Raw genomic sequence first — 18,948 nt, 5'->3', positions numbered from 1 at the left:
ATGTGAACAGCAAGCAAACATTCAACATGATCTTTTGACCTTTCACTCCAGGCAGCTTAGCTGAGGCTAGAACGGCCTCCAATGACTTAATCATCAAGGTTTGCTATGGTGCGAAGAAGGCCGCTGTTCTGTCAGCAGATGTAGATCCGTTAGTCTCGTCATCTTAGGAAGGCTCTCTTTACATAGCCAATATTTCCGAAGCCAAAGCAACAATCTCGAGTTTCATTAAACATCGAAAGAATCTCAACGTTGCTTGACAGGTGGTAATACTTTTATGACGTAATTTTTCATTTGTGCTTCCCTGGTGAAAAAACCTGTCTAAATGGCAAAGGAGATGTATGAATAAAGGAGTTCAAAACTTCATTGAATTTCACGAGATGCTATGCGATAAAATAAAGAAATTGGCGGGTTAAAACTCTGCGAAAGGCTCGAAAATCGATATTTAAGTCTGCATCTAAATCTTTATTCTGATCATGCTGTGTTAGTTTATTTTGTGTTGCTTTTAAGGGTCTGCAAATTCACAATTTGTTGAGTTCTTGAAACAAAAGATTTCACTTGAATACTCCTGCATCGTCTTACGAGGTTTGGTGTCTCTAACCGCGAGCTTTGCTGGTGCATAACGATATACTGCCATTGAAAATTCGAAACTAAGTACTTTAACATACTTAAAATCTCAAATCTATGCACAAACGGAAACAAATAAAAATACAAATCAAACTGGTGAATTTATCAATATACACTTTTTTGATTTATTTACATATCATCAAGATTCGATTTCATAAACATTTGTAGAGCACTAAGTCTAGCGTCTATATCCGCAATGTTCAGTGACTTATCTAGAGTCTCATTGGCATCCTCACGGCCAGCACCAGCCTCTTTGTCGTCTAAAAATGAGGTTGAATTCCGTTAATGACCGGGGGTTACTTTCAAAAATAGATAAATCAAATTGTTCTAAACTTAATATAAAGTCGAAAAAAGGAGACGTCATTTTCTACAGCACACCCTACCCAAAAATCTTTATGTCTTAGTTTTTGGTGCCGCCACAGAGGTAAGCATATATTAAGGTATTTGACGATGCAATGATAGTAATTCAAAATACATATCAAATCTTTCATGGAAATATATTTCCCGCATCACTTACCTTTATACTTGTGTTTCGATCCTGTTTTTGATTTGCTGTCTCTTCGTTTGAGCGCCCTGCTGTCTTTATTTCGGTAGGAGATTTCCTTTTTTAAAACGAAACAAACACTTCAAATCAGTTCTGAACTTAGAAGAGATGATTTATGCATAGAAACGGGAAGCAAGCAAAGGACAAACAATGAAAATTTGAATGATCGATATGGTGTCACCACAAAGAGCAAAACGAAGATACCTCAAAAAAGAACTGAACTTTTACTATATAACTAGCAATTGAAACCATCGGGTTGAAAACCAAGCACCTCATTGGAGTAAAAAAGTTGATTGGTTCAATCTCCCAAGGATCCAAGAATCAAAGCTTGTGTTTTTGATATGACAGCAAAACTAACTCACCGCTTCAGATTCACCAGAACTCAGGGCCGACCTCAAAACAGACTTCCTTGCTTCCTTTTTCGATAAACTTCGCTGTCGTTCCCTTAACATATAAGAGAAATGCTGTTACCATTAAAATGGAAAAAATTAATTCAATTTCAACTGTTTCGTACAAGTCAGTGCTTTATTTGGTAAATGATCTAGCAGAGCGCTAGAGATGTCTTTAAGCAATCTTGAACTTTAAAGTCGGTTGTAAGTTGTGTGACGTAAGTAAACAGCCAGTAAACTGGCAGCAATGTAGGCTGGCGATTTATCAGAGATCGCATCAACGATTCAATAGAGTAGAAAAGGATCGTCTCATTTCATAATTGAAGAGGTTGCAGTAACTCAACACAGCTTGCCTGCTACCGAATGCACTTGGCGTTTTCCTTTTGGTAGCGGATGAAAATCTTCGAGTAGCACTGTCAGCCGACGAGTGGCGACTGCCAATACTTCCGATAGACGAGCTGCGACTCACAGCACGGCGAGGTTGATCTAGATAATAGACATTTGAACTGATCAGTTAAAATATTTCGCGTAAAGACATCCTGGAAAACTTTTATCGCTTTTACAACTACTATATAAAAAAGCTCCTTAGATAATTTTAGCGGGAATTGGTTTCCCGAGCTGATGAACACGGAGACATTGGGTGAAGTTTAATGCAGAAAGAGTGACGCACCTCTGGATGAAGAAGATCTCGTTTTTGTTGGCGGTCTTTCCCTGCTTTGAGATGACGTCACTCTTTCCAGTGACGCTGATCGAGAGCGATGGAGAGTACGTGAACCTGATCTACTTCTCCTCCTGAGTGAAAAACAAGAGCAAATGAAAAATAACAACAGCAACAGCAGCACCAGCACAAGCCCACAAACAGCAACAGCAACAATATGAACCACAGAAACAACAAATCAGGATGAGTACAGTAAACAGCAATGATTCATATAAGTGGCAAATCACATCTCAATGATTCAAGGCAAAAATCACTGCATCACATTTGACTGATTCAAGCAAACTTGTTAGCATCATTTTCTAAAAGCACAGAAAGTATCATTTTTTTGCTTGTGGTGTATACTGCAATCAAAAACACTGACCTTTCGCTTTCCTGTTGTCTCTGTTTCTTTTCTTGAATGTAACTTGGCGGGAATTAAGGAGCCAGACTGGAAACACTAATGACACCTTGATTCAATACATGAATTATTGAGATCTTATAATCATTTCATATTGTGAACTAAACATGTCTGACTTAAACATGAAACAGTTTCTTTGAAATGGTACGTAACTGTTTAATTATATAAGGAATAAGCAAACAATCATTTGGTGGTACAAAATTTAGTTTTTGATCTATGTTCTGACGTTTTATACTCCGAAGAGTGTCAGACGAAAAGCTGAAGTATGACTCAAAATTTTTGCTTCATTTAAAGTCATTTTATAAGGAAACCAATTGCAAAAATGTGAATTTTGAACAGAAGAGGATACGCAGTGGGGTCGAATCTACCTGTAAAAAGAAGAGAATATCATGACAGGTTTCAATGTGGGAAATTTATACATGGCAAAAATAGCAATCATGACATGGCCTTAAAGGACAACCATTCAACTGTATTAGTATGATACAAGAATAATCTTAGATTTTTATCATAAAAACATTAAATTTGCCAGATGTGCAAGCATTTGCTATTCTCCGTACACATATAATGGGATAGACAGCGAATAGCACAGATTTTGCATGTCAAAATACTCTGGGTGCATGGACGTAGTGTGGTCTGGCATTTGTCAAACACCTATTTGTGTCTATTTTTTGCTGCAGGTTATCTCAGCTTTCCGATCAGGCCAATCAAATGCACTTTCTGTAACCATTTTTTCTTGCGAAACACGTCCAAGATCACAGAGGCACACCAAGGTATTACAAGAAACGCGAAGGTAAATAATTGCTGGGATTATCTTTAAAATATTCTATAGACATTTCAACTTGAGCTTGATAGAAGCCTTACCACTTGGAGATGGCGTAGTGTATTTCCTGTCTATTGAGGTATTTGAGACTCTTTCTTTAGAAGAGGACCGTTGCCTCAGTGGGTTTTTCGCCCATCGACTGGCATAAATTGGCAGTTTCATTTGCGGGGAACGGCTAGGTCTAATAAACAGAAGAAAGGAATAAGAAATGATCAAGTTTGAAAATCCTGCTTGCGCAGAAAGGGTCCATAGGGTACGATGCAATACGCTCAATCAGCAAAATCTCAACTGACGACGCGAAAGCAAAGTTAATCACAAAAAATCGCGAAAGCAAAGTTAATCACAAAAAATCGCGAAAGCAAAGTTAATCACAAAAAAATCGCGATTAACTCAGAGTCTCCTTAAACGTTTAATTTCAGTAATGAGTGAAGTTATTTCCCTGTTTTTGCTTAATCAAATCGACGTAAACGCAGGTGTAAGTGATAAAAAATCCCTTAAAATTCGGGCTAATCGCGGAAGTTTGCAAAAATAATGCCCAAGTTTAAAGTCAACAAAGCAATTCTAGGATCAACTAGAAGATTAATTCGAAGTTCAAGTATTTGAAGTTTAGTTGACAGGTTTTAAGCGTTTGATTTTCGTCAAACTAACTGATTTAGTTTATTCTTAAACTGCCGGATTCGCTAGTTCATTTCAAAAACTTGCTTAGTAGTAAGCATTTAATGAAAACAAACAGCTGGCTGACCAGGTCCTACTTGAAAACATCGCAAACACTTTACGAAAATGGGATGAAACTCACGTTTTTTTTAATATTGCTATTTCGTTTGTCAAGTTCTTCACACGGAATTGCAGGTTTCTTTCTCTACGTTTGACTTCTTCAAGCTGCATAAACCCAAAATGTACAATTATAAACAAATCTGACATCAACTTGACAAGGAGAAAGATTTCCGAAACCCTATAACTGCTATCAAAATGACATTCATACTTTCACAAAGAATTTTGTTAATTCCTTTGACAGGCAAGCGCTTGAATTAATTAACGGCAGTGGCTCCACAAATGCCAGTATTGTCTGAAAATGTCTTGGGGGTACAGTTTACTCATTGAATAAGAAATTTAGACAGTGCAAGAAAAGAGAATAGCTTCAAAACAAAGAAGGGAGGTGCTTTTAATGAAGGAAATATAATTGCAAATAGAGCGTATTAATAACAAACAGAAATAAGGGATTGTTTGTGGAAGCATCAGAAGAGACAAGCCAGGCTCATATGCATCATCAAGTATGAACTACAAATATAAACAAAGCCAGCCCACCTCCTCGGCAAGCCGCTTGCACTCGTCGTTCTTCTTGAAAATAACTCGCTGGTGTTTGCTGCGTTCTTTGAGAAGATCACTCTGGCAAAAAAGAACTTAATCAATAAGACAAACAAAGAGCGCCGTGAAATAAAATGAAATACACAAGGAAGAAGAAACAGTCTACAGTTAAGTCGTCGGAATTGGGTAGAAGAATGAAATAATGGACCAAAGGTGATTCGGCTAGTGAGGTTTGTTGTGAGAAAATCAATCAATTCAAATAAAGCAAGTTTTTAAGAATTCTTGTTACCAAGTCTTCATTTCTTTTGGATTGCAAGGACGACAACTCAATTTCAAGTATAATATTGCACGTATCAATTCAGTATAGAACATTGATGAGCAGGTTACAAACAGAATGATTTACTAACAAGTTTTTCGGTTGACTGGAAATATAAAGACATAATACTTATATACAATATTCTTTTGCAATTACCTCCAAGTTGGTTATGACTTTCTTCAAAATTCTTAATTCCTTTACTACACTGTTCTTTGATAAAAAATTTCTACACATCTCCAGCTCATTTTCCAATTCCTCTTTTTCTTGAATGAGTCTTTCAAAGCTGAATAATAAGACATCAATATACATTAAAATTCGCTCTAACAGTGCCGAATTTGATAAGAAAGCAGCTTTGTGTTGCAAGCTGAGAGCAGCTCACAGAAGAATTGCTGCAGTAACCATCAAATTCAACTGCAAAAACTTCTTCTTTTGAAACTCAAACAACTTTCCTTATGCTGAATATACTACACTACAAAAGCATTGTTTTAAATCCAACGAGTGAAGAATTCTAAGTGTACCATCAAGTAGTCTTTATATGATCATGCCACGCGGCATTCATATACACAGAAAGCATTAATCATGTAATGAGATTAAGTTGCTAGGCATTTAAAGACAGTTTCTAATATGCAGCTACTTACGAAGCACTGCGGTCCCTTGAGATTCTCGGTGCTGAATGCAAATTTTGCAACTTAAATGGAAAGGCAAAGAAAATAAACTGCTGTTCATCATTAGAAAAACGACACACAATTGGGAATGATAAGCAGATTTAACATTCAAAGAAGGGTAGCACTGATTAGAAGAGATGACAGCTAGGTGAGATTGCAAGAGATTGTAGAAGAAAAATAGAAGCACTGATTACCTGTGATTTTAAATCTCTAATTTCTTCCTTTTGCTGTTTTAAAAGCTTTCGCATGGAGACAGGATCAAACTTTCCAACATAACTTAGAGACAACGGGTAATGAATTCTGAAAAAGACAATGTAAAAAGGAGATATATTTAACATTATAACCAGGCAAAGATTAGACAAAAGGCCAGCGGGCTCGGGTATTGATCAAGTGTAAGGAATTGATAATACTGTTGTCCCCACAGCTCTTACCCATCAATCAATTAGGTATTTTATCTCTCTGTATCGCGTTTTTTCTCGTAATCACTCTTCATAACTTAGTACACTTGCTATAAAAGCAGCTGATTAGCAGCAAGGTGTAAGGCATTTTGTCAATGATCAACAACATGCTTGGATGAAGATGTGTGAAAGGTAAAAATTTTGCATTAATAAAGGTTTCTTATATCCAAAATTCATTTGTTTGGAATTTTGAGGCAGTAGATTGAAAGTGTCTACAAAATGAAAAGGTCGAAATAGCCACAAAGGCCCCAGAGCCTTAAATGCCAAGCAAAGGTAGTGCTAACTATTGGGGGTAGGGGATGTGATGGCGAATTGCAGCTCCCCAACCCCAATCAGAAATCTTGCCTCTGTTATCTTCTTCTAAGCAGTGGAGACCTGTTTATAGGATCTAAAGTATCGGGGCAAAATCACTTTACAATGGATACTTATTATGACCTTAGAGTAACCACATACAAATTATTCTATATAACTGTTTTCATTACAAAAACATAACTTTTTGCAGTATTACCTTACATAATATTTTATGTCATATAGATTCAAATAAGGGGGGTCTTTACAAAGTGTACATATGCAAGGGGGGACACTGGGAAAGTATGATTGCATACAAAGGGGAGGAGGGGTTAAGAACATCGATTTTTCTTCTTACATACTATGTGAATGACCTGAGCTAGATTTATTGTGACGTAAAACTAAGGAACTCTCCTTACTCTCCTAACATTGCCTTTAACAAATGTCCAGCTAGCTAGAGAAAAACAGTTTCTGCTTTCTGATGATTCAAATATATGACATCAAAGGATGCACCATAAGCACTCTAACTATATAAAGCTAATCTAAATCACATGTCATCTCATGCTGTCTAAATAGCAAAAGAAGATAACAGAAAAACAAGTATGTACCTATCAAATTCGACAGTGTATGTGATTATAAGGTATCTTTTGTTGCTCAATGCAGTATTAGGTGCTGCATCTTTCCTTTTAGCTGCAGCCTTTTTGGATCGAAGTGCTTCTAGGTCTGTGTATGTCATCAGTTTCAGGGTGATTGATTCACTTGTCTGTTAAATGACATTTAATTTTGATTAAACCTTAAAAGTTACTCTGAGATGATGAAAACTATTGTCAAAAAAAAGTTAATGATTCAGGTAACATTCAAGATAATTTGCACCTTGAATGGTTTTATTAAAGGCTAAGGAATGAAAAGAAAATAAAGTGAAACACGCTTTCGTGGGAAAAAATATAGCAGGCGTGCTAACCACCGCACCCCTGGAAACATCCAGGCGTGTGATGGCGTGTGACATTTTTTCACAAAACTTTTTGGTAATTATGATAGATCTACGGAGTAATTGCCAACACGCAAATGATGACAGCAATAATTTGATGAAATTTATTTTGCTGAATTCTTACCATGACTACTTACATTATAGCAACTAAGCAATTTTCTAAACAAGTCTAAACTGAGCTTATTTAATAAATCAACAAAAAACGGCAGTACAAGTACAGAAAAATGTTTGCTATGTCGTAAGCAGGTTTCATCCGTGGGAACCAAATTCATATTGGGGGGCTGCCCATTGTATCCCTTCTTATTCAGTGCCCTGTTATAAAGGAAACATACAACAGTTTGACAATTATTGGGGGGTCCAGCCCCCCAGTCCCCGGTTCCGACGGGCCTGTAGAGTAATTGATGCTGTGGCGTTCATCTGGTTCTAATGGCCGTGTTTGCGTGTAGATCATTGCCGCGAGGGCCCTCTGTCATCAAGCATGACAGCTATTTTATGAACCTCACTGGCCAGATGCATAAAAGATAATGATGGCCCATTTTTCATTAAACCAAATTTCGCTAAATCTAGATTTAAAGCATAGCGATATCTAAAGAGGGGGCCGTAGGGGGTAGCGAAATCCGCAAATAATCTGCTATTTTTTATCGCATCATTAGCAAATCGGCCAATTTTTATCGCATAATCGGCTGCTTTCGCTAAAATTGCGATCGAAAATGAAAATCTTGTTCAAAACACTAAATGTTCCTCTTAAAATTTGGGGACAAAAATGTCTGTTATAGTCTTCTGTGTTTGAATTTGTTCAATGAAATGCCATTAAGCCTTGAACAGGTGCAAACGTTCGCACAAATCATTTCTCCTTTTTTGCATCATTAAAAGTGCATGTTTGCCAATGTATGTTTTGTCGCTGACAATAATGATTCCACCGAGAAATAGCGATAAATACACAGGGAATAAGTAGACCAAAATAACAGTGAAAAGTTTTGGAAAAGTTCGTCATATTGAGGAAAATTATGATGAAGGGACTACAATTAGGTTCGTTAATATACGAAAATTTGTTATATACGGGATTAGTTATACCGAGATAGGTTGTGCGGAGGCAGAAATCAAGGGGCCAGATATCTCTTGTCATGCCAGAAAATTAATTATACTTGTAACCAGATCAGGTTTCATAATATCGGGATTCCACTGTAGATTAGTCCCATTGTTATTTCAAAATTTTTTATTTAATCTGCAATCCTTATAAGGTGTTAAGCCTTTTTGAAGTGGCATGAAGTAATTGTAACAAGGAAGGATAAATATATTAACTAATCTCAAAAACCCACAAAACCAATAATTATGAATTTTGCTTCGATAATAAAAGAAGGCGTGCGATGTTTTGTACTCCTGGAAAGCGGTAGGCGTGTGCCAGGGCGTGCGCGTGCGATTGCACGCCTTTCCGACGAAAGCCCGTGAAAGTATAAATCTCTCATTTTCAGTAAGGCAATGCTAAATGAGCTCAAACACATGGTATTCAATATATTATACATCCTCCTTTTATAATAACCTCTCTGATAAAACACAAGGGCATTTTTATTAGAATAAATTTGTGTCTCTTTTTAATTTTTATAAGCAACATAAAAAAGATATTACATAAAAAGACATTATCCTTGCTGATATTTGGCATTTACTTGGTCGAACAATAGTTCTGAAGATAAAGAAACATCATGTTTCAAAGAAGGAAATAAGCCGTGACATGCAGGTTATGAAGAAATTGAAAACCTTTAAACCTTGTGATGATAAATAAAGAGGGTTCCTTTATAAATATCAGATTCCAGACACAGAGTAGGATCTATTAACTTAAATTTATTCAGAAAAAGATGAGGATGGCTTTTCAACAATGAATTAAATTTTGCTCATTGTGAAACTTCTGTTTTTTCAATGATAAGCAACATTTATCAAATATTATATAACTTTGTTTCCAACATCATAGTACATATCTTGCTAAAATACAAACTGTGTTCTTCACCCTTCTGCTTAACTGAACCAGGGCAAGGCCTGATTACATACTTGAATATCTACAAAAATAGTTTTTTTCTATGAATTTATTTTACCTTACTGATTCCTGATTCAAGCATAGTACAGAAGATATTAAACTCTTTGAAATTTCCAGTCTTGTGTGTAAGCTCTTCAATATCTATAGAACAAATAAAAAATGTAAGTTATGTCTTTAAACAATAACTAAACAAAATAAAGATAACATAACTTCCTCTATCTTACAATTCTATTTTATCATATTATTTAAAGATGAAAATGAGAACTGCAAAGCAAATAATAATACTTTCAATAAGAAGCATGAATATAACGAAAAAGATGTTATTGATGTTAGTTAAACAGTTTTTTAGTAAAAAGAATTTGGTAAATAAGATGAAGTATAGTCTGTCTGCTAAACTGTGTGTTAGCTCATACATATCCCCCCCAAGAATTCAGCATCATGCTATTAATCTATATATTCAGTGGAATTTAAAAGATAAGGTTAATATTATAAGACTGGTATAGAATAAATTAAAAAGAGTTTTTGCTGCAAAATACAAAAAATAAATCAACTAAACAAGCAAATAACTTACAGCTACTGTCAAAGTTACCATTCCATTGCTCTCCTGTTGCTATATCCTCAACATGAATTTTTAAAGTCTTAGACTTTTGTGTCACCATGGATAAAAAATATTCTCCATCTTTGAATTGGTGATGAGCTGATGCTTCAATGTCACTGAAATCATCCATCTTTCTCAATGAGTTATCGGTAATGAGGCATGTTTATCAGTGTATGGAACATTCTGGAGACAATGTCATACTGTGATTTGAAGAGATGACCACCTGAACAGATACAGATTGTGTCAGAGACAATCATTACAAAACACAAGAAATATAATTGAGTGGAGGGGTTGGAATAATAGGAAAAATTTGTAATTTGCAGTATAGCTTTCTGGTGCACTACAGCGTTTGTGTGTAAACAAAGCCCCAAATCCAAAATGAAAACAGTAATAGGTAAACTGGCAAAAATGTGTTAACCATATCCTTGATAAGGCAAGCCATAAACTGCACTTCTTGGGGAAACAAGGAGGGTGCCAAGGTGTGCTTGTGCAATCACACACCTCTTCAATCTTTTTGTCAGATGATACCTTAATATCTCCACATAGACTTCTTTTTAACAAGACACATGGACAGTTTGCTGCCCTTGTGAAAATTCATTTACAAAAAGGCCTGTCTTTAGCACTTTAAAGAAATGTGTGAAGCTATGGCTGGATTTCATACAACATACGGTTTCTGCATTTTCTTAAAAATTTTACTTTTAGCACAAAATCAAACAACTTTGGGTAAAGCTTGTAGAGAAAACTTTTAGAGAAAAAATTAATAAAGAATCAAAGAGTGATATATTCCATTTGTGATAAGTGATACAAGATATGTCAAGACACAGTGTGGTAAATTATGTGTTTTTGTACAAACAACTGCCTTGCCTAGCTTTAACTTTAAGCTTTTGGTTAGTTAATAGTGCACCTAGCTACTCCAAGCTATACTGTGTATGCATTGGTCATATATTCCATAGTGGACTTAGCAAATCAATGGCTTACAAATAAATGACTTGACAAAGCCTTACGAGATTTTTTTAATTTACAACATTAAATCATCCTTGTTTCAAATGTTTTGACAAATGAAGTTTCTTATTTTTGTTAAATTCTCGCAGCATTTTGTGAGAATTTGAAACTGCGACTAACTGTAAGTGCAGGCAAGATTTCCATTCTGGTAGCTTACTAACGAATATACGCAGCCTAGGCCTAACAACAACGCTCCTGCATAGGCAATATGGACACGAGATGTGAATAAAGTTGAGATCGTAGTTTATAAAGCAAACTCAAACCTCCCGCCAGTCTTGTTAATTCATCCCTGGTACGTTCTGGCAACAAATTAGCAATTTTCTTGGTGAAATCAAATATTTACCTCGTTACTCTGGTGGATTTGCAACGACCCTTCGATTTTAGCGCCAGCATCCCATCATGCATTGTATCTGAGATCGCCGTAGTTGCGAGCCTTGTTGTCAACCCATAGTTCTATGAACTATGGTCAACCCTAAGGACTCACCCAAGCGGCACAACTACCCATTTTTAGGGGCTACAACTCAAGTTAAGAAGTTGGAAGCAAGAACAAACTTAAGATAAATTTTCTTGTGCTAGATTTACTATTGTGTTAAAGCGTGCTCCGTTGGCCTGGGGCCCATGTTCCTTCTAGTCTGGTTCAGAGAAGATATCAATAGCTATAAAAATAGATAAAATTTGTTTGGGGATAATAAAACAACAAAAATCACCTAGGAAATAAACAAAACAGGTTACCAGTCAAGAAGAGCTGCTACTACTTGTAGCAATTCTTCTTGTCTATATAATAATAACGATAAATGTAAGTAAATGTACCAGGAATAAATGATAGATTAATCAATAACGACGGTTCGAGCATATCCCGTTATCAAATGATCAATATTTATGAATATACTATCCAATGTTGCGTTAGAGCATAGTTAGAGTACACTTTCCAAAACGTTTTTAACCTATTATTGCAAAAAAGTTGAGGGGCTATAGCCCCTGCTAGCCCAATGGCTGCGCGGTGCCTAGCAAACATATGTGGTTTTCTCAACAATGCATACATGCGCAGTTCTCTCTAGCCTGCGCGCAGACTCGACTGGTTTTCCCAGAGATAAATCTAGACTCCCTTCTCTTATTTTCTTCTCCCTCCCTAGTTTTGTATGTGTCTGTTTTGCTCTGTATGTGAATGCATGTCGATGGAGCAATTGAATAGGCATATGGATTTTCTTGTGGTCAACACAAAGTAAGGGTTATTCACATCGATATTCACTCTGAACCAAAGGTATCCTTGCAAAACAAGATCTTCTGCAAAACTAGGGTAAGGATAGTTTCATTTCCTAAATAAACCCCTGGAGAAGACTCTTTCATCTTAACATCTACATCATCAACAAGAAGTGTAAGAAGAAGGGAGCTCAACCTACATCCTTGCCTAACCCTTCTCAAACAAAAATATGTCGGCTAGATCATCATCACCTTTGCTGCAGGACTTGCCTTTGTCAATTAAATAAAGAGGAGATTATATTTACAAAATTCTCTCGAATTCCGTACTTTGTTAGTTTACTGATAAAATCATCATGGTTTGCAGAATCAAATGCTTTACTAAAATCAACAAAACATAAATACAGCAGCTTTTTATCTGCAATTGCCGTTAATGTAAAAATATGGTCCGATTTTTTATAGTCTTTTCGTTAAGAAATTTGGTTTTCCTCTAAGAATATTGATCGGCATGCAATAATAATATGAATTTCAGTAAACCCATATAATTTTAGCAACTGACACTTGCAAATAATATGTAAATAATCATTAATTGTTTCCTATTGTTTAATTAAGTTCTTTTTGTCCAGTTTATAGAAATGTTTTTCTCATCAACGGGTAAATAGAATTAGGACCCCACTGCCCCAATGACATGACCATCGGCTTAAAGATAAGATTTCAAAATGTTGACGAATGTAAAAACTATTTTGGATCTGCTTGATAAATGACTTTAATTCAAGACAATGATAATTTCTGTGCTAACGAGTGGCTTTGATAGACTTTGTTTATCAACAAAAAGCCCCCTTTTGGAGACGACATGAAGTCGGCTAGGTTTGACGCTAGAATTAAGACCGTATCTTGCCGACAATGCACAGAAATGCCAATCCAATCCCAACAACTTATGGAGTCTTTTCCACACAAAACCTTAATTCTCAAGTAGGACGAATACTGTAGTTCTAAATACTAAGTCTTTCAAAATGTTTGAAGCATCCTGTTTTGTTGCGCTGAAAGTTTTAGAAATGCCGTCACATTTTACCCAAAGGTACCCTGGTTATCCAAAGGCTACCGATGAAGTGTCATTTGAAAATTTCTGGAAGGCTTCTATCACCTTCATTTCCCTAACTCATTTACTCATTCAATTATTGATAAATTAATTGCTTCATTCATTAATTCAATCATTCACTAATTTTTTTCCATTTTATTTTAGATTATTAAATAACAGTAACCTAGCCTAGTCAGTCCATCAGAACCGCCTTTTAAGGGCCGTGACCCTGGATTTTTTCCAGAGATTTGTGAGAGTGAGGGGGGGGGGAGGTAGATTGATTGCGTTTTTACCTCATTAAAAGATGTCTGACTGAAATTTCTACAAAGAGATATTTGATTCCAAAAGGGCATAGCCCTATTTTCAGAGAGTACTTGGGGATGGCTAAGTACTCGAAAGCTTTCAGTGCAATATTTTCATGGAGCAGCACGCAACACTATAAATTATTATGAATACATATGTTATTGTATTCATAGGATCCATAATTTATGAGGCGCATTGACATCAAATTAAAAGTCAAAATATTTTCACGGCATTAAAAAGTTCATTACACTATACTGAAATAAAAAAGGAAAATATTTTATTCTATTACAATTAAAAGACTTTTTTTAATTGCGATAAACTTGTTGGCTTAAAGATACAAAAACAAAAAAAGAGCTATCGAGGCCATGTATCCTAATGGAGTACTTCAATTAACAAGCTACTGAGATTTAGTTGGAATACTCCATAGTAAGTAATGACTAATTATAATTTGGAATCAGAACAAAACAATAACAACATGAAATAATACCAATAAAGAAGTAACGTAACAAGAAAACATAGCAATAAAGAAGTAATGTAATACCGCTATGCAGCTAGGCTATGAAGCAATTCATTTTATTTGTAAAGTAGTTTGGCAATTTTGTTTGGCAAATAACATTTTCAGTTCTGCCGGCAGAGAGCCCCAAAGTTAAATACCAGCATGAGTGAGACAGTTTTTTTTAAGTTTGTGGAGACTGTTGGCAAAAAAAGCCACGATAATAAGATTGCCCTGTATTGTAGTTGTGTAGCTTATTTATTTTAATAAATTCGTATTCATAAATAAATTGGTGAGGGTGCTAACTTGATAGGAGCCGGGGGCATAGGAGACACGTGTCCCAAATTTTCCGCTGAGCTTGAAGCATGCCTTTTTATCGATTAGAAGTGCCCCTCTTGAGGTTAAACACTTGTCACAGCATTGCTCCATTTTCATTTTATTGGCTCTTTATATAATCCTTGATCATTCGTACAACTAAACTATAATACATTCATGTTGTTTTCATCTTCTCATTCTTGGATGTCGAATCATTCTATTGATTGAAATATTTTGAGGTTGATGATGTAGGCCTTGCAGAAATAGGTAGAAGATTTGATGATATATTGTATGTACCTTTAGAAGATATAGAAAAAGCTTTTCTTGAGGCTGCAAATGGTCAATTTTGAAGTTAGCAATCGAATGAGGAATGGACAAAACAGACGTGAATTTTTTCAGTTGAAACCTGAGGATGAAACTTCTTCCAGAAAAACTGGAGTGGCTTGCTTTTCAAGTAAAAGATGTAACATCATTGGACACAATTAGAGAAATTGTGTGTAAAAACAAAAATCAACAATGATGTCTTTCTGAAGTTGTCAAAGCAGGGATGTTGCCAAGGGGGGTATGGAGGGCGCTATACCCCCAAACACTTCGTCTGTCAGCACAAAAAGGATATTTGACGGGCAAAAGAGGAAATATCTTTTCTTACCCTGTAGTCTCATTGTAACCTTTTTGGCAACAATTCTTTCAAAGTATGACACAAAGTATGAATTTTTAAATAGAAACGCATAAAAGCAGCATATAAGATTTATTATCTTATGACCACACCCTTAAAATGTGCGACACATCCTTTTTGTCGGCAAAAATCATTTCTATACCCCTCCGAAAAAAAATTCTTTGCTTACCCCCCTGTCGAAGTGTTTATAATGTACCTTTTGGCTCCATCAACATCTGATTCAGCATCAATATCATTCTCAGCTCAGTGGAATATTAAAAGGAGCATGACAGAACGGAGGTACGCTCCTACCCCTCTAAACTTGAATCGTTATGCTTGAGACCATGTAGGGTTTCTCAAAGTTAAACGCTTGAAAATCCCTGAAAATATGTTCACTATGAGCATTACAGTGAGCAAAGTTGGTTACCCTTATAGCTTTTGTGTAGATAACGTTTTGTGAGGTTCTAGAGTGCATTTATTAACACAGCCCCAGTTAAATATACCACAGAGTGTAAGAGATTCAGTAAATGAGGAGTACAAGGTCTTTGGAGTTTCTTTTGGAACAGACTGTCTAGCTTTAAAGATAATTCCAGATGTTTTTTAGGTCTATCTGCTCTATGTTAGAATCTGTAAGAGCTATAAATGTAGGAACAGTAGTGGCCCAAACACACTGCCTTGTAGGACAACACAATTAATATCAGTTAATTTGCATTTACACCATTTATAGAAACTGTTGAGTTCTTTTGTATAAATAAAACTTAAACCACAAATATTATATTCCAGTTTGCTTAAAAAAATGTAATGGTTGACTGTATTGACAGCCTTAGAGAAATCCAGAAATACACAACAAGACAAATTTTGCTTTCAATATTACCTATTATTTGTGACTGAAGATCTAAAATTGCTAAGGAAGTAGATTTATTTCCTAGAAATCCATATTGGTGTTGAAAAATGTGGTGTCCAGTTTTTCAAGTATTTTACTGAGAAAAGGAAGAATTGAATAAGGTGGGATAATTTCAAAACCACAGAAATAGGTTGATAATTTCTAAATTCAAAACGAAAGTCTTCTTTTTCACATATAGACTACATATTGGAATTTGATACTCAATTATGGTTAAAGAGATTAACTGACCAACCACAGAAATAGGTTGATAATTTTCAAATTCAAAATGAAAGTCTTCTTTTTCACATTTAGACTACATATTGGAATTTGATACTCAATTATGGTAAAGAGATTAACTGACCAACATTTGTTAAAAAAAGGGTAACACCAGATGAAAATATTTCTTAAGAATTTCACTATATCCAAACATACCAAAATCTTTTAACTCCTAAATCTTTTTAATAAAGGTTTACTGTACTGAGAATAAACAAGTAAATGTTTGAAATATACATCCTTTTCAGAAAAAACAAAGCTTGTTCATAGTTGATGGCCATCAGCATACCAGGGCTAGACTGTTTTCAATCCATTTAATTACATTTAAATGCTTCTAGTGAGGAAAATTCACAAATAATTCATATTTCATTTCTAACTGTTGGCTATGTGAGGCACATTTGAAGAACTATAAACCAGTATCACTTTAGACTCCTAAATCTTTTTTTAAAAAAAGACATGCTACAATCTGATGAAACTATGTTAGTAGTTTAAGCAATTCCTCAATTGTAAGCATGAAAATAAATATAAAAACTGAAAAAGCAATAAGATCAAACTAACAAGATTAAATAGATAATACATACATGTATATTAACTTCATGTAGGACAAAACATCATGTAGTGGTATGACACTATAATAATCTACAGTAACCAAAATAAATGGATAAATCCATTCTTTATCTAACTAATCCTTCTTTACATCTTCTATTCTCATAATTGAACAAAGTCCTAAAGGCAGTACAAAAAGTAAAGCCCCAGAAAGATAGCATAATGTGGATCCAAATGTCCAATAAACAAAACACATAAGGAAGGGACCCATTGCCCTTGCAAGGGCCCCAGCTGATCTGAAAATACCAAGCATTTCTCCACTTTCAATGCTACTGGCCCTCTGAGAATATAATGCAGTGAGACATGGCACAACTGTTGCAGCACCAAATGCATAAAATGTGAGCCCAGTGCATAAAATCAATGTGGAGTTGCTAAATGCAACCAGAACCATAGAAGGTATCATTGAAAAGATGCCAAAAACTGCTAAACTTCTTTCCTGGTTGACTTTTGCTCTTCTTACATACCCTCCTTGTATTAGCATCATAAGAACACCAAGGTAGAGAAAAAGCATCCCCTGCTGTCTATTTCCAAACCCAAATCTTTGATGTGTTAGGAATGTTAATGTAAACTCCAGACCAGAGAAGAGAAGCAGATACCCAAAATGGACAACAGTGAGTTGTTTTATAGCAACTCTATCCGGATCTTCTTTCCAGCAAAGACACGAGTTGAGTAATGATACAGGGTTTATTAAAGCAAATGCTGCAGATATTCTTTCCCTTGTTGCAATGCCTTTGGCGGGTTTTGGACTTTCTCTGACAGTTAGCATTGTAAGAATAACAGCAATGATCTGTAAAGTCAAGGAAAATTTTGCTGCTGATTGAAATGGGTTTTTGAGGGACGCTGAGAGATCTGAGGCAAAGTAAGCACCACAAAGGGGGCCAACAGTGAACCCAACACCAAAGGCTATTCCAATAACTGCCATCCCTTTTCCTCTGTTCTCCTTTGTTGTAATGTCTGACATCATCGCCGTTGCAACTGTTACTGTTCCCTTACTCAAACCACCAATGATACGCGATAATAAAAACAATTTGAAAGTGTTTGATTTCAACCAGACAAAATATGATAAGGCAGTTCCAAGCATGGTGACAATGAGAATCCTCTTTCTCCCCATGATATCTGAGAGTGCCCCAAATACTGGGTTGCAAATAAACTGCAGAAACGAGAAGAGAGATCCGAGAAACCCTCCAATTAAAACACTGTTGTATCGGTCTGTGTTTGGCATGTTCAGCTTCTCTTTTGTCGAATTCATCAACATCAGCGTGGATCGGAGTAATGAGTCTTCGTTCTCTCCAGAAAACTTTTCATAATGAAGCAGGATCGACGGCAGTAATGGCAATATGACGGTGAATGCGATTAAATCGATAACAAGAATAACGAACAACCGAAACATTGCAAAGCCTTTTTGGGTGAAGTCCACTAATAATAACCTTGTTTCAACTTGCGTAACTGCAGTTTTGAATATTGTGTGCTAGTCATGTGTGGAAAGCCTTTCAACCGGAAGTATCAAACAATCATTTATGCTGTCGGTCCCCTGTGCTGTTTGCTAATTACAATTTGTCGATGAACTGCATCACCGTGGCAACAACAACTTTGTCTGTAGATGTTGTTATTTGGCACGACACAAAATTTTTCACGAATTATAGCGTGAATATGTAAAGGCAAGCCAATTAACTAATTGGATCCAATATAAGATTATCACAATATTACTATATTATTACTGTAAATGTGTTGCTTAAAATTGCTTACATACAGGACACAATCCCTTCATTTGTTCTCTACATTCTCTTAAAAAGAAGCAGTAAATTTAAGTTCAGGCTGACTGTTCCTCATTTTTTCGAAAATCTGAGGCTGGATTGTCCTTGATTTGTTTTTTAATTAATAGGGTGCAAACAGTACCATTGCAAGCTTTTTCGCTCTAGGGAGGTAGTCAGGCCATGGGCTCAGACGCATGGGAAAATGGGGGGGGGGGGGGCAAGAGAAGATTTGACAATCTTAACAAAGGAT

At 35.8% G+C, this 18,948-nt stretch overlaps 2 protein-coding genes across 3 annotated transcripts; both read right to left on the bottom strand.

Annotated features, from left to right (window-relative positions):
* Positions 1-745: 745 nt before the first annotated feature.
* LOC135685945 (centrosomal protein CCDC61) lies at positions 746-11,611 on the bottom strand. 2 transcript variants are annotated; one of them, XM_089110455.1, is made up of 17 exons: positions 11,485-11,611; positions 10,113-10,362; positions 9,600-9,682; positions 7,133-7,287; positions 5,973-6,078; positions 5,752-5,801; positions 5,270-5,396; positions 4,798-4,878; positions 4,289-4,371; positions 3,534-3,673; positions 3,022-3,040; positions 2,637-2,678; positions 2,228-2,349; positions 1,906-2,043; positions 1,531-1,607; positions 1,142-1,226; positions 746-884 (listed from the first exon to the last, which is right to left on the bottom strand). In XM_089110455.1, the coding sequence occupies exons 2-17, from the start codon at positions 10,267-10,269 to the stop codon at positions 754-756; spliced, it is 1,596 nt and encodes a 531-aa protein (XP_088966581.1). In that variant the 5' UTR covers positions 10,270-10,362; positions 11,485-11,611; the 3' UTR covers positions 746-753. The 2 variants fall into 2 exon arrangements, with proteins under 2 accessions (XP_088966581.1, XP_088966580.1); XM_089110454.1 differs by having other exon boundaries at positions 11,405-11,544.
* Positions 11,612-15,973: 4,362 nt separating this feature from the next.
* Positions 15,974-18,494, bottom strand: LOC135691787 (solute carrier family 75 member 1). The gene has a single exon (XM_065209763.2). The coding sequence runs from the start codon at positions 18,332-18,334 to the stop codon at positions 17,021-17,023; it is 1,314 nt and encodes a 437-aa protein (XP_065065835.2). The 5' UTR covers positions 18,335-18,494; the 3' UTR covers positions 15,974-17,020.
* Positions 18,495-18,948: the final 454 nt, after the last annotated feature.

The sequence above is a fragment of the Rhopilema esculentum genome, chromosome 10, assembly GCF_057945365.1.
Source record: "Rhopilema esculentum isolate cy_ngs chromosome 10, ASM5794536v1, whole genome shotgun sequence".
In the NCBI taxonomy this organism is placed as follows: domain Eukaryota; kingdom Metazoa; phylum Cnidaria; class Scyphozoa; order Rhizostomeae; family Rhizostomatidae; genus Rhopilema; species Rhopilema esculentum.
This window is presented reverse-complemented; position numbering and strand designations above follow the sequence as displayed.